Raw genomic sequence first — 15331 nt, forward strand, 5'->3', positions numbered from 1 at the left:
CGATAACGCGGGTCAACGCCACGTGGACGGCCAGAGATCCGGCTGACCACCCAAGCGGAATTACAAAGGACCAGACATAAATCCAAATCCAGAGAAACAGCCATCGGAATTAGTATTTCCGCAAGGGATGCGCCACCAAAATTAGTGTCGGTTTAGTCGGGCTGACGTCTGATCCCACCTGCCCACGGGGAAACGTTAGTGAGTCGGACTTTAGAAACTCAGCTAGCCAATCACCGCCACAACTATCACCGAGTAACACCGAGCCTCTTGGAAGGGGCCAGTTTGTAACCTGACATACACAGCCTCATGATCTGGTATAACGTGATATATATACTATTTACATGAGGTAGATTCTAGTTGCATCAGTGCCAATTCCAGACTTACCAACAAAATAATCAATCCTCCCCACACTTGCCAAAATGCCTGCTGCCAAGATGCCTTCTTCCATCACAGCCGACCAGTGGCTTGAAGCGGCGGCTTACCGTCGCAGCTGCCATGGCCTGGCCGGGACCTCCAAGGTCTCGGACGAGCGCGTCCAGGAGATCGTCTCCAAAGTCCTTTCCTTCGCCCCCTCGTCTTACAACACCCAGCCTGTCCGCATTTCGCTCGCGTTCGGGGAGAAGCACAAGGAGCTCTGGAGCATCATCCTCGAGAAGGCGGAGCCGATCCTGAAGTCCATCAACCCGGCTCTCTGGGAAAAGCTGGGCCCCCTTTTCCAAAGCCACAAGGCCGCCTACGGATCCGTATGTCACCCGCCACAGCTCCTTTGACTTACTTGCCACCGCAGAATACATGATATCTAACATTGCATCCAACCATCCAGGTCCTCTTCTGGGAGCGCACCGAGACGACCCAAGAAGCGGCCGAGACGCACAAGGCGACGGGCCACATGTTTGGCGAGTGGGGCGAGCACGCGCAGGGCATCCACCAGATCCTCGTGTGGACGGCGCTGGAGCTCGAGGGCGTGGGCGCCAACCTGCAGCACATGAATGCCATCCCGCCGCTCGAGGCCGCCATCAAGCAGTTCGCCGGCGTGCCCGAGGGCTACAAGCTGAAGGCCCACCTCAACTACGGCGACGAGCAGGCGGCGCACCCCGAGAGGCCCGGGAAGCTGCCGGTCGAGGAGACGCTGACGGTGCTTTGAGAAGTCGTTCATACCTTTGATGGAAGCGTCGGATTGGGCATTAGATGGAATATTATTATGTTGCGCCTCAATGAAATGGATACAGGTAGATCGCGAATATAAATGCCAAGAGATTAGATCTACGATTTTAGTCCTGGACCAACCCACGGGCAGGCGATGCATAATATTGCATGTCCAAGAGCGACGGCAAGTTCCACTTAGATGTGACCTTGTCCACCAGCGTCTCATCAACACCCCTGCTATCCCACCGGCACACGACTCGTATGTGGGATATCATCAATCCACTTTTACCACATTGATTTCAAATGTCGCCGCTGATGGTCTATTGTACTTAGTAGTAGTTGATTACCACTTATCCCACCTCACCGGTGTGCCCACTTCCCTGGCGAGCTCGAATGCCTCACATCATCGTATAAGTTTGGCTGACCGCCGTCTCCAAGGGATATCACAGCCTCTCCTCTATCGTCCATCCGTTCTTTGTTTGATACTAATATACTACCGGCTCGTTCATTCGTTCACTCATTGCAGCCCATCATGAAGTCCGTCCTAGGATCGAGCGTTTTCGCCCTGGCCGCGGTGGCTTGCCCGACCCCCAACAATGCGCCACGCTCGGGGTGTCCTGCCGTGTCGGGTGATATGACCATCTCCTCCTACCAGCTCTATCCCGAGAATGCCGACTACGACTCCCAACGCTGCCTGGTGTACTTTAGGTGAGTTATCCGTCCGCCCTTCATAAGATGGGTATTGCATGCAGTTTTACTCACATCGTACATCGAACAGTGCCGTGTACAACTCCACCGTCGCCGCCTGGAACCCCCAGACCAACACGGTAGAAAAGACCCTCGCCGTGCCCGGCCTGTCCGACGACCCGTCCCTGCACCTCAGCGGCGTCAAGCTGGACCCCCAGGGCCGCCTCTCGCTCATCGTGGACGCCGGCCGCGCCTTCGACACGTCGGGCGCCGACATCGTCGGCGCCAACTTCCTGGTCAAGTACGACCTGGCCGCCGACCGGGTCCTGTGGCGGGCCGACCTCACGGCCCTGACGAACGGCACGTACGGCGGCTACCAGGACGTCGCCCACGACGCCCGCACCGGCGCCAGCTTCGCCCTCGGCACGTTCCCCAGCTCGCTGGTCCGCGTCGCGGCCGACGGGCAGGCCGCGACGGCCTGGTACCTCCGCACGCCGGCGGACCACACCGTCAAGGGCTTCAGCGGCGCCGTGCCCGCGCCCGACGGCAAGGCCCTGCTGGTGTCGGACAGCTCCGACGGCGGGCTCTACCGGTTCGACATGGCGGCCGCGCGGGGCACGCCGGAGGCCGTGCCCATCACGGACGGCAAGAGCGGCGCGGCGACGCGGATGACGACGTCCCTGGACGGCGTCTCCATCCCGCCGCGCTGGGGCGGCAAGGTCATCCTGGTGTCGGACAACGCCGCGGGCACCCACGTTCTGTACTCGGACGACGCCTCCTGGACGGGCGCCGAGCTCCGCGGCACCGTGCCCAACCGCCTGCTGGATGCTGGTGGCGTCACCGTGGCCACCGTCTCGGTCGGGGGAGGCGGCAGTGTCTATGCCGTCACCGAGTACTTTGGCGATGCCAAGCTGCCTGGCTCGCGGGCCGGCGACCGTTCCCAGTGGCCCCTGATCGATATCACGGCCGACATCGAGGCGCTGCTGTAAAGGCGGGGTGGGAAAGCTGTAGTCAACTTGGGTGGGATGAGAAGGAATATCGACACTGGCATGTGTATTCTTTTACTCGGATGCACTCAATCACTGTTGTAAAGTTAATAGCTGCTTATAGTATTGAACCTAATGTATGTTTACAAGAGTAATGCTAGTCAATCTGACCAGCTGCGTTTACCAGTGATAGGAAACAGAATGACTTATCAATGATCTCGGATTTACGTGTGCTCCTGTCGGACAAGATCATAGGCATGCTTACAAACTTTTCCACGCGAACCAGACATCACTATGGCCCTGATAGCACCTCTTGCTCCAGTTAAGGCTGAGATAATACCCCAACTTGATAGGCCAAGTGAGGCAGGCAACTTGTGGGACGTGATACGAAAAGGGGTAACACGGCAGTTAGCTCCAGGAGGCAATTCATAGATCCGACATTCTTCGGCCTAGATCATGCAGACGCCGGAGTTTCTTTTCAACCTAAAGTATTAGGCAACGTTCTATTCTTAAACCGTCCAAAGGTCCAAGCCCGCCACGTTCAAATATCCTCTCACTAGCCGCCCCCCCCGTCAACGCTAATTCCTTCTATTCTCCTTGGTTCTTGGCGCTAGTTTTCGGGTCTTGATCAAACGTCGTTTGTGTTTTCCTCCCCGTCGATACCAGCCATTTCGTTCAAACTTCTACATTGTTCACCATCTCTGTTCGATATCAAGCTGTGACAGCTGTAGCAGCTGTTACAGCCGAATGATCAATCGCAGTTCGGAGACGACGGCTCGGAGAATTACTCAGCTCGGACACTGCAGCTCGGAGATCCTGGCAGGACCCGCTCGGTTTCCGAGAATTGAGTCACGTGACCCCCTTACCTGCTGCCAACGGAGGAATGTAAGTCAGAAAATACACTGCTGACAGCCAGCCACTAGCCCGGGCTGCCCGCACGATCAGCTTATTCCATCTTGTCCCTTGCTGCAGGAACCTGTAAATCCGAGAAGTCCAAATCCAGTGCGTCATTCCACATGGAAGGAGGCCGGATGTAACCATGAAATGGTGGTTTAAAGGGTATGATCTGCTATTACCATGCCGTAGACGCTTCATTCATCTTAAAATATATCCGGGTGCTTGCTGTCTGTGTTCTCATGTACATGTACATGTACACACCAACCCCTGCCCATATCGGTGTCCACCCTAGCACACACTTACAAGTCCCCCCGAGTGCCATTCGACAAACAGTCAGTTCAACTCACTTTTCAAAGTTGCAGTCTCAAAGTCTCCATCGCTCCCAGCTAACATGTTCTAAGGAGCTGTTACTCAATTAATCGGCACCTGAAGATACACCGCACACATGGCGCTCCCGAGACAAGACTTTGACACGGATTGGTTCCCAGAGTGGCTGCCCCAACACCACGGGGCAGGATCCCCACAGCATGGCTCTGGTTTACGACTGTCTCCCCCGGACGACAGGGGACGGCAGAGGCTATCGAGGATATCGGCAAACCTCGACTCGGAGGGGTGGCCCCGTTACGACGAGGTGGAATCTCCGCAAGACTACCGGAGGGAGACGATCTACTCCATCCAACATGAAAGCGAGGCGACCGTGGCGGCGCATCGGAGTACCCTATCATTCACACACGAGGCCGACAAGGACCTGAAGAAGAGTAAGGGGGCCGCCGATTCGCCAACCCCGCCGCCCGCCGCTGAGCAAATGTCCCTTCTGAAAGAATGCCTCTTCATCGCGACGATCTGCACGGCGCAGTTCACCACGCAAGTGGGCCTCACCCAGGCGCTGGGCATTCTCGACCGCATCGGCGAGAGCTTCGACGTGCCGAACCCCGGCGTTCTCCCCTGGTTCATCGCGGGCTACAGCCTGACGGCGGGCACCTTCATCCTCGTGGCGGGCCGGATCGGCGACCTCTGGGGCTACAAGCGCGTCTTCGTCGCCGGCATGCTGTGGTTCGCCCTCTGGAGCCTGGTCGCGGGCCTCAGCGTCTACTCCAACTACGTCCTCTTCATCTTCGCCCGCGTGCTGCAGGGCTTCGGCCCGGCCGTCCTGCTGCCCAACGGCCTCGCCATCCTGGGCGTCACCTACCCGCCGGGCCTCAAGAAGAACATGGCCTTCGCCCTGTTCGGCGCCTGCGCCCCCGGCGGCGGCGTCTTCGGCTTCGTGTTCGGGGCCCTCTTCGAGCTGGCCTGGTGGCCCTGGGCCTTCTGGAGCTTCGCCCTCACGCTCTTCGGGCTGGCCGGCTTCAGCGTCTGGAGCATCCCCGCGCCCGAGCGCACGCCCGACCAGGACCGGCCCCTGCGCGAGAAGCTGGTCATGATGGACATCCCGGGCGCCGTCACGGGCGTCGTGGCGCTCATCCTGTTCAATTTCGCGTGGAACCAGGGCCCGGCCTACGGCTGGAACCAGCCCTACATCGGCTTCAGCCTCATCGTGAGCGTCATGTTCGGCGCCTGCTTCTTCTTCATCGAGTCGCGCTGGGCCTCGACCCCGCTCGTGCCCTTCAAGGTCTTCACGGGCGACATCCTGTTCGTGGTGGGCTGCATCGCCTGCGGCTGGGCCTGCTTCGGCATCTGGACCTTTTACGTGACGCAGTTCGTCGAGGTCCTCAAGGGCGCCACGCCCATGCTGCTGGCCGCCTACATCTGCCCCGTCGCCATCGCGGGCGCCTTCGCCTCGGGCGCGACGGGCCTGCTGCTCTCGACCGTCCGGCCCGCCTGGGTCATGCTCTTCTCGCTGACCTGCTTCATGGTCGGCACCATCCTCGTGGCGACGGCGCCTATCGCACAGACGTACTGGGCCCAGCTCTTCGTGGCCATCCTCATCATCCCCTTCGGCATGGACACGTCCTTCCCCGCCGCCACCGTCATCTTCTCCAACGCCGTCGCCAAGGAGCACCAGGGCATGGGCGCGGCCCTGGTCGCCACCGTGGTCAACTACAGCATCTCGCTCGGGCTGGGCTTCGCCGGCACCATCGAGGTCAACGTGAATAACGGCGGCCGCACCCCCGCCGACGTCCTGCTCGGCTACCGCGGCGCCCTGTACTTTGGCATCGGGCTGTGCGGGCTGGGCATGGCGCTGAGCTTGGGGTTCGTGGCCAAGGGGTACTGGCAGGACAGCAGGGTGAAGCGGGAGTCGTACCGGCTGGAGGACGTGGAGGATTTCCACAAGCATTCGCGGAGGCATTCGGTATGATGAGCCTCGACTGGGCAATGAGCGTTCAACACACTGGCGGCGACCAGTTCTATGCCACATTTTGGAGCCACGGAGTTTAGACACGGCGTTGTAGCATCGATTAATCAAGAGACTAAAACTCTTCTCCCGACATTGCGCTCTATCTTGGTCGCATTCAAGGGTGATTTCATCAGATCCTGACACTGAACTAGCATATGAATGCATGCTTGGACATCTGCTGTGTCTTTCCATTGTACTCAATCTCCACCCGTCTTCGTGGCCAACTTGCAAGGAGCTTCCGTCTCCTTCCGGTGATCAACTCGGTATTGTCTTCGTCAACCGATGATCAACAAATCAAATCATCCATCCCGTTGAGTAGTTACCACAGGCGATGATGCATATCCTGATTGCACCTCCTGAAGCAATAGCGATTCAGAAGTACTTCATCAAATCATTACCATAGCCAACCACGAACCAACCAGACCAGCCGCTGGAGAGTCCAAGCTGGCCATGTTGCACGCACCATTACTGCCTGTCGCCTGTAGAATACTCAAACCTCCAGCACACACCAACCCGGTTCACTGATCTACCAGAGCACTGAACCCGGAAGTTCTGCCGCGAGTGCATCGTCGGGGTTCTCGTCAACCTCCAGCAGGTCCAGATGAGGCTCCCCCTGCTGCTGCTGCTGCTGCTGCTGCTGCTGCTGACTACTGCCAGTACCCGACTGCGACCGGTTGTTATAACCCAGCGCCTCCAGCTCCTGGTCCAGGTCGATGTCGCCGCCACCACCTCCGGTATTGTCGCCATCGTACTCGTTGGCGTGCATGGGATCGACATCACGCGAGGAAGAGGAGGGACGGTGTGGAGGAGAGGGGCTGTCCATCTGAGTATCGTCGCCGCCATGCCCGCCATTCCTGTCACCCGCCGATGCCCCCAAGGAGGGAGAGATCGTCGCACCGCCGCCGCCAATGCGCCCATCATCCATATCCTCCTCCTCATTGTCCACCTCGGTTTTGTACGTAATCTCAATCCAGTCGCGACCGCCCCGGCGCCGGATCATCTCCAGCTGGTCTTTCACGTCCGTGGCGCACCCCATCGCGAGCAGGTTGGACGAGACGCCCTGCGCGAGGCCGGCGCTCGGGCGGCCCTCCGTGCCGGCCCAGTGGACGTGGACGTCGCCGAGGACCGGTCGCGCCCCGGCAGCCCGGATCTCGCTAGAGCTCCAGCGCCCGTGCTCCTGTTCGTACACCGCCTGGACGGGGTCCTGGAAGGTTTGGACAAGGTGGTTGACGGTGCGAAATCGACGCAGGGCGCTCGACTCCTGAGGGGCGGTGTTGTGGCTGAGGGGGTCGGGTTTCCGGAGGAAGGGCCCGAAGTCGAAGGCCTGCCAAGGGTCGCACCTGGTGGCGTCGGGGCAGTTGTCGTGGTGGAATTTGACCGGAACGAGACATTTGTCGCCGGAAGAGTGGACGAATCGGTCATTGCCCATACGCGTGTCGGCCAAGGCTGGGTACAGGGGATCATGGTGAGCCTCTTCAGGAGCGGCGCTATCATCGTCGACATCGATGTGCTCTGGTGAATGGGAGTCATCTACAGATAGAATGTCCTCCGCTCCTGGATCGGGTTGATCGTGGGAGACAGGGTATTCGGAAGCTCGTCCGCCGCGTTCCATGGTGAAATGTGAATGTAGCACTGAATCTTCGGGGTCAGAGACAACAAGGGTTGTATATTGAGATAGCCAGAGACACTAGCAGACGATTGGAGCTGGGTTTAATTGAATGTAGGGAGACAGTAATGGATGTGTCGCATCCTGGCCATTATTATACATGTCTCTTCAATCATCATCGCGATGGTCGCCTCAGCACCGCGACAGATGTAGAGGGGCGACGAGGCAGCAACAGGCAGGCCAGACAAAGCCAGCTCAGGCACCCACGCCAACCATATGAACATGCAAGAAGGGCTGCGAGGCAATACCCTACCATGTAAAGAGAAATGCACTTCCATCCAGACTCTTTGATATCTCGCCACAGCACCGCAAGGCATCCATCCATACTCCCTTGATGCAGCAGGGCTTCTAGTAGTCTGGCGTAGTTGGCCAAAGCCGCGACCTCAGATCTCTTTCGCCAGAACCTTTACGAGCAAGGATCAAAAAAGGATTAGAATGTTCGGGCATGAGCTTCTATAATCGAAGCACCGGTGTATTGATTGAGTGATGGATGTATATCTATGCATGGACACCTGATCTGACCAAGCAACTAATAATGCGACGACGACGACCTCTTTCTTGCAGCAAGCCGGCCGGCCGGCCCAGGCAAATGCATATATCAGATGCTACTCCCTTCAAAACAATAGTAGTATACCACCACATGACCATCAAACAGTGAATTATAAAAATAAAAAGCCAAATCTTTCGTTCCATAAACCCAACGCCTTCCATGAAGCTACAGAGATAAATATCCTTGCCGCCCATTATTGACAATACAAGAAGATTCCACCCAGGCAGGCAAGTAAACACTCTAGATCAGGATGCCACCTCGTATGTACTCGTTTCATAAGGAATGTGAGGGTTGTAGAGGGTTAAGAGGTGCCAGGGGCCTTCATGTGTAACACCATATTCATACCAAGCATACCCAGACCAGACCAGACCATTGGCGTAAATATCCAGACAAATAGTCAACCAGGCAGATCCGTACTGTTTTTTTGCGTACCCCAACCCAGCCTCCTAGCCACTGTGTTTTTCCCAAGCTCGAGCAGATGTAGAATTCCGGTCGCGCGAATGAAGAAACCTTTACCCAAACCTTTTGTTCGAACCGGAATAATGTCTAATGCTGCAAGGGTCTTGGATGTCCTTCGTGAAGGAGTGAGCAGGGTAGTCGTTCTTTTTTGTTGTCTCAAATCCCTCGTGCCAATACGCCTCAGTCATTGCTTCGTCGTGCGTGTTCTCGTGTCTCGTCACGTATCGTAATCCGCTTGAATCAAGTCTGGCTCCATGATGCACGAGCAAACGCCGTTTCAAGAAACAGTGCGCCCCTAACGAAACACCAGAATAGCGAGATGCAGGATCAAAGCAAGCGGTTCCGACCGTCGTATAGGTAAGGCAGATGCGTGTGTGTCAGCGATAGGAAGATGGGTCATCCATCATCTTCCACCTCCAACATCGACCACTCTTGATGACCCATCTTCTTTTTTACCAGCTCCTGACGTAACTCCGGCATAGCTGTTACCCCAGACACCCATGGCTGTGCCGACACCGGATGTGCGCTTACGGGCGCGTATGGTGCTGTCGCCATCATCGTCCATGCTGAAGACGAATTCGCCATCCTCCTCGCCGATGGGTGTCGTGTACCGTGCGCTCGAGCTGATGGAGCTGCTGCTCACATGTCGTTCGGTGCTACGCCCATTTGTTGGCCGACTGTTATGGTTGGTAGGGCGAAGCAGGGGTGACTCGCCCCCCGTGCCGTCGATACGTGTCCGCTGGAGTTGCTGCGTAAGGACGCTTAGCCCTTCCACGCTGTCCGACCGGTTTCCGGAGTGTGGCCGAATAAGATCGGCGTTGAGTGTCGAGTTTCGTAGCGGGCTACCGACATGACCAAAAGCGCCGGCGCTGGCAGCGAGTGCGTGCTTCTTAGCGTCTTCGTCCTCCCTCTGTCGCTGGAAGAGCGGACCCCAACGGCTGGGGCTGGCGCCAATAGGGCTGCTGAACTTGGATGTTGTCTCGGCGTTTGGGGTTCCGCTCCCGCTAAAGCCTACTCCGTTGGGAATCCTGCGACCGTTGTGGCCGTTGACCTCCTCGTCAGCGGCCCGGGAGCCGCGACGGGCCTTCTCGGCCGGCGTCAACAGGTCCTTCAGATTGTCAGGCACATAGTCTTCCTCCAAGAACGGGAACTCGGCTTCCCAGTCCCGATCAATACCCCGCGTCGCTCGAGGAGCACTGCTGCTCAGCAAATGTGCTTTCGCAAAGCGGCTAGAGTGCATGGGGCGGCGGCCGAAGTACTCGTCGGTAGCTTGGGTCGGGGGCGAAGAGGCGCCGACGGCGGCGGCCGACAGGTGGTCATTGCTACCAAAAGCGGAATGGTGAAGAAGCTTCAGAGCTTCCGATGTACGAATCTCCTTGGCAGTATTGAGCGACGGCGACGGCGACTCCAGTCCAAACTGCGAGGGAACCGAAGATGGGAAAGGGCCGGCAGGGAAACGGGCGGCGTTGGAGATGCCGTTCGAGTCGAAGGATGCGGGAAGCGGGGCGTCCAGCACCGACAGGCCCTTGACACCCGGCGACAACCCCAATCCCAGGCGCGACGCATCCTCCTCCCTCGGCGAACCGTATTGCGAGTTTGTGTGGGAATAGGTCGTGTCGATCGTGGGCAGTCCGTTCTCGAGACCTGACTGGTGGTCTAGTTGGCTATATTTGCCGTTGGGCGACATCGCGTAGCTATAGTTGACACCGTACGGGGCGCTTGCGTCGGCTTGCATGAACGAGTTCGTCAGGGCGCTGCTGGATGAGTTGGTGCGGCCGCCCACGTGGACGGGCTGGCCGATGGTGATGCCATTCTTTCCGTAATTGATTCGGCGGCCGTCGGCGAGGACATGGACGTTGGCGCATTTGGGACCGAATTTGCAATTGCCCTGTGAGGCGATTATGTCAGTTGAATGATAGACGGAGACAGCTGACACCAAGTCGGGTGCATGCGATTTGCGCGCATTGTAGAGTTGGCTTTGCCAGACCAGTGCCATGGGTTGGGCTCCCCGAATGGAGCCAAATGACACTTTCTGCTGCATGCACGCCAAATACCAGAAAGTATCAAGAGCCATACCCCCGGCTTCGGGAAGTTTAAGGCAGGGGCCCGGGGTGGATCATTGTAATGCGAGGCGGGATTCGACATACCTTTGCGAAGTATTTGCAGACTGTCTCGGCAGCTGAGCCGAGATCATGGCTAAATGGGCAGGCGGAACCAGCCTGGCAGGCCCCTTGGCGAAAGAACTTGCACGGGACGTGTGAGGTGTCTGGGGCGAAGACACAGAGTTAGAGTTGGAGCCAGTGTGACGGTGACGACGTTGAAAGCAGATGTAGACGAGCATGTGTGTACGAATGTTCTGAACGAGCGTGCATGGCGGCGGTGATTGTGCGACGCTTTTGGGGCTAAGTGGCATGAGGGGGAAGGGGCAAGGGGCAAGCGAGCTGGGAGTCGGGAGTTGGGGGATTACTTACTCGGAGGACTTCGAGGACCGTCGAACCTGGCGCCAGCAGCGCCGCCGTGGGAGGCGGCGGGGATGGGGCCCATTGTGCTACCGTTGTTGCTGGTGGTGGAATGGTTGCTGTGATCTTTGCCGGATGGGCTCTGGATGTTGAGACTCCCAGACCTCATATGTCGAAATTCGGACATGATGAAGAATCCGGGAGCGGCAACTGACGGTTGAGACGGAGGGGACGACAGATTTGGAGGCGGTGGTGGAAAAGCGGTCTCGACGTCGGGGTAGTAGTTGTAATGTAGTAGTAATGGTTGGACCCAAATGCGGGTGAAGGGGGTGGGATGGTGGGATGATGTGTTTTTTCTTCTTTCTCGTCCTCCTCGGCTCTTTTTGCACAGATCCAAAGCCGGCGGTGCTGCGTTGCTGCTGGCTGCTGCTGGGCTGCTAATGCTGGCGCTTTCGAATCCAGCCAACCCGCCCACTGTTGGTGTTTACCAATAGCAACACTCTCTTAAAATGGGCAAGGAGGGGCAAACCACGGATGTAGTAGTAGAAATAGTGGTGGTAGCATTGGCTTCTTGACCGTCCGACACGAGCGAGAGAAAGAGAGAGAGAACAAAAAGCGAAGCCAGTAGAAGAACTCAGATTGCCTTCGTTTCAGCGTAAAATGAGGTCAAGTAGTAGAGTAGTTTGGAATTATTATTAGATTTGGCATTCAGAAGGGGGAATGAGGAATTCCAAGCGGCTGGGCTCGACGAGACCAAAGACCAAGACCGAGACGAGACAAAGCCCCTCCAAAAAGGCCCAGGTCAAGGTCGAGTTGGTGGTGGGTGAGATTGAGATTGGATGCGCGAGCACGGCCCGACTAGTCCCGTCACGGAGGCAGCCTTTAGGGACGTTTTAGCTGCTGGCTGGAGATTCGACGGATTCCCGCTTTAGGTCGTAGCGCTTCACTGGGAAGGTCGTCTGTCGTCCCTTATCACCGGACATCAGGAACCACACGACTCAGTGTCAGAGTTGTTGCCCTCCTTTTCTTTCTATCTGCTGCGGCTGCTGCTGTTGCTTCCTTTGGTGGCCCAAATTGAGCAGAGCTGACGGAATGCGACCGGCCAAGCTTCGGTGCCCTCGAGTAAACCCCGGCTGGGATACCGATGCGAGAAAAGTCTGTACGTGGGCAGGGATTTAAGGTTGGGGACTCGGACGATAGTGGAGTGCGGTAACGGCGGCTCTGCGATGATGATGTTCGTTGCAGAAGAGGATGAAGTCGATGAAGAAGCCTTGGCGGATCGTTCGTACACAGGCGGGCGGCAGAAGACTAACTAGCGCTGCTCGTCGATCGTGAAACTTGACCAGCCCCGACAATTTCCAGGAACCTTCTTCGGGATGTATGGATATATAAAAAAAAAACACGACAGGAGGCAAGAAGAGAGAAGCTAAAAAGTCAAGTTCACCAATCTAAGTACCTCGTGATTTCGATATTCACGATGGGGTTGGCGTGATGTCGCTCTTTAGCAGTCCCGCCTAATCTTGATCCAAGTGTGCGAAATGGAGGGGTTCACACGCGATTCGATAAGCGGTGGGGGGGTACTTGGAGTGGATGCGGAGAGGGCAATGGAGGGGTTATTTCAGCACCAGACGTAACTCGACCTTGGCGATCCGATTTGCGTAATATCCCTACAGGGCAATGTACCTAATATATTGTTGTGCTTGATTGGGATAGGGAAGCGTAGCGATAGGGAAAGTAATAATAAGCTGTCAGCCACTGTGATGATTAGCTGCAGCAGAGAGAAGGTCGGCGTCGGATCCGAGTGCGCTTGGTTGCCGACCAGAAGATTGGAAGGATTCCAGATGACGGCCACCGGGCTGATGACTGATACGCGAGCACGCGTCTTTTTGTACTTTATTAAGAGGCGGCGTGATGGTTCGAAAGTGGCGGAAAGCTTTCGCATCATCCGCCCAACGTCTGTTTTTAGTTGTACGTAATCTCTTGGTGGCTGTATCCTCCTGCTTTCGAGGCTCTGGTGTCTGGGGTGGTGTGTGGACCGTTGCTGCTGCTGCTGCTTGCGGCTGCTTCCAAGGTGGTGTGCATCCAAAGCTGGCTGGCTTACACACCCGACGACGACACGGCAAGGAAAGTGGGGTGGGTTGACTTGAACGCGGAGAATTCGAGACAAGGCAAAATAACAGTCGGACACTCGAGGAATTTCTGACTCGGAATCCAAGACCGAAACAGAAGGCAGACTTGCAGTCTCGCCCATTAATTAGCGAGGACTGGTTCTGGAACTCTCACGATCATCAAGCCACCCGTGCCCGGGCGGGATATAAATAGACTTGTCGGATTGTGTACAACAAGTACTTGCCCAACTTCACGATGCCTGCCTACCCAGAGTCGAGTTGGTGCAGGGATAGGCAGGTAGGTGTAACCACAGCGCTTAAGTCGGCTGCTCAGTCAACTGCTCTTCTCGGTAGCCGACCAGTAATTAGTGATTCATGAAGATATGTACGTATCTTGGGCAATATGTGTCCATGGTGGCGATAGCATTTGTTAGGAAGCAATAGGTATACGCACTCACACACGCATTTGTGGATATTGCAACCTCTTGACCTGACCTGAGATGCCCGCCGAGGCAACTGTGCAGCTTGCGTGGGGGGGCTTTCTGGCCGCCCGGGATTTGTCGGGCTTTAGGCTCAATGAGGGGTGTAGTGGTAGGCACACAACGTAGGTATGTACTCGAGAACGATGACGACTTACTTCTGTGCACTATCGACCCGAGTCTCGAGACTTACTCGGTACATTGAACCCGCTTGTCCATATCAATACTGAACTACACCACAACATCGAAAAAGGGTGTGTTGCTGATCCCGGCGAGCACAGGGTCAGAAGGTGTGCCTAGAGGAGCAGACCCAGAAACTTGGCAGGGTCATGTGGGAGCCGTCTTAAGCTGGAAAGGGACGACGCGAGGGCCTCGGGGGCCTTGCCCTTCTGCCCAATCAGCTGCCCGGGAGCATCCAACATTGGGCCGATGGGCTTTTCGGATGGCATTTGTCAACTCGACGACCTCGACCGGCGGGCCGGGTTCGCTGACGTTACGGAAACCGGTGTGAATGATGACAAAAGGATACAACCCAGCGCGGCGCATCCATGTTGATCGCGGCGATGTGATTGACTTGTCATTTTCAGCAATTGGCTTGCTTCACCTTGACCTTCACTCAGGGTGGCCAATGGCGAGTCGGGAGCCGCAACTATCCAGATCGGCAGGGCACCCTGTCCAGAATGGTGAGCAGTGCCGAGGTCTTACAGGCGGCCGTTGGTTCTAGATTCTCAGTAGGTAGCAGTCAGGCAGGTAGGTACTTAGGGAGTTAGATGACGTGAGATAAGGGTGCCAATCCTTAATCGTTGCTTTGCATGGGTGCAACCTTGAGTGTGATACTCTGTCGGTGAAAAGAAGCTCATCCGATGATGGGCAAGCGAAACATGGGGCATTTGCTGGCACTGCTGTCGTGTTCCGTGGCACCAGCCGTTTTCTCTGCGCGAGGAAGCTTGACGGCGGTACGGCGTATACAGACAGACTCTTCCAAGCGACAGACTTCGGTGAGCCCATATACGAGGCATCTCATCCGCGCAATAGCGCATTCTCAAAATCAGCTATAAGATGTATGTTGGCCAGCCGTCAAGCCGTGGGCGATGCTGCAATGCAGCCCAAAAAGCAGCTTGGGTCGGGTTTTGGCTGAAACTGTCAAACCCCAGCGGCGGCATGTCCTAGACAACCTGCGCCATGATTGTAGCATAATGTCTTGTGCATACCGCATGCATGCTCTCCAACCTTGGTGTATGTGCATGTGTAGATCGAAACCGTTGGGTTGAAGATCGCAGAACAACCATGGAAGAATATATTGCAATGCATGAGAGACCGATGCATGGGCATGGCCTTGCATCATATCCAAACGCCCCTCCAATCTGGAGGTTAGATCGATAACCTCCGACAGATACGCGCCACCTTCCCATCCTTTCCCTTTGCCGTTCCCCTCGGATATGTCGAAGGCGGACGGGATGATACAGGTCGTGGAGAAGTAGCTTGCCGACGCATCTGGCTAAAGGTGGAAAGAGACGAAGGGCGAAGGGTGTCACAGCCAGACAGAGTCGCCATTCCAT

At 56.6% G+C, this 15331-nt stretch overlaps 5 protein-coding genes across 5 annotated transcripts; 3 read left to right on the forward strand and 2 right to left on the reverse strand.

Annotated features, from left to right (window-relative positions):
* Window positions 1-434: 434 nt before the first annotated feature.
* On the forward strand, window positions 435-1144 carry PG985_001793 (uncharacterized protein; the record flags this gene model as incomplete). Its single annotated transcript, XM_066821562.1, has 2 exons — window positions 435-743; window positions 824-1144. The coding sequence occupies 2 exons, from the start codon at window positions 435-437 to the stop codon at window positions 1142-1144; spliced, it is 630 nt and encodes a 209-aa protein (XP_066688994.1).
* A 534-nt stretch (window positions 1145-1678) lies between these two features.
* Window positions 1679-2822, forward strand: PG985_001794 (trichothecene biosynthesis; the record flags this gene model as incomplete). Its single annotated transcript, XM_066821563.1, has 2 exons — window positions 1679-1854; window positions 1925-2822. The coding sequence occupies 2 exons, from the start codon at window positions 1679-1681 to the stop codon at window positions 2820-2822; spliced, it is 1074 nt and encodes a 357-aa protein (XP_066688995.1).
* Window positions 2823-4161: 1339 nt separating this feature from the next.
* PG985_001795 (uncharacterized protein) lies at window positions 4162-6012 on the forward strand (the record flags this gene model as incomplete). Its single annotated transcript, XM_066821564.1, has 1 exon — window positions 4162-6012. One exon carries the CDS (start codon window positions 4162-4164, stop codon window positions 6010-6012), a length of 1851 nt encoding a protein of 616 aa, XP_066688996.1.
* A 565-nt stretch (window positions 6013-6577) lies between these two features.
* On the reverse strand, window positions 6578-7663 carry PG985_001796 (uncharacterized protein; the record flags this gene model as incomplete). The annotated part of the gene is made up of 1 exon (XM_066821565.1): window positions 6578-7663. The coding sequence occupies one exon, from the start codon at window positions 7661-7663 to the stop codon at window positions 6578-6580; it is 1086 nt and encodes a 361-aa protein (XP_066688997.1).
* Window positions 7664-9129: 1466 nt separating this feature from the next.
* Window positions 9130-11372, reverse strand: PG985_001797 (uncharacterized protein; the record flags this gene model as incomplete). Its single annotated transcript, XM_066821566.1, has 3 exons — window positions 9130-10614; window positions 10874-10992; window positions 11198-11372. 3 exons carry the CDS (start codon window positions 11370-11372, stop codon window positions 9130-9132), a joined length of 1779 nt encoding a protein of 592 aa, XP_066688998.1.
* Window positions 11373-15331: the final 3959 nt, after the last annotated feature.

The sequence above is a fragment of the Apiospora marii genome (genome assembly GCF_038362585.1).
Source record: "Apiospora marii strain CBS 49790 chromosome Unknown utg000002l_segment0_segment0, whole genome shotgun sequence".
In the NCBI taxonomy this organism is placed as follows: domain Eukaryota; kingdom Fungi; phylum Ascomycota; class Sordariomycetes; order Amphisphaeriales; family Apiosporaceae; genus Apiospora; species Apiospora marii.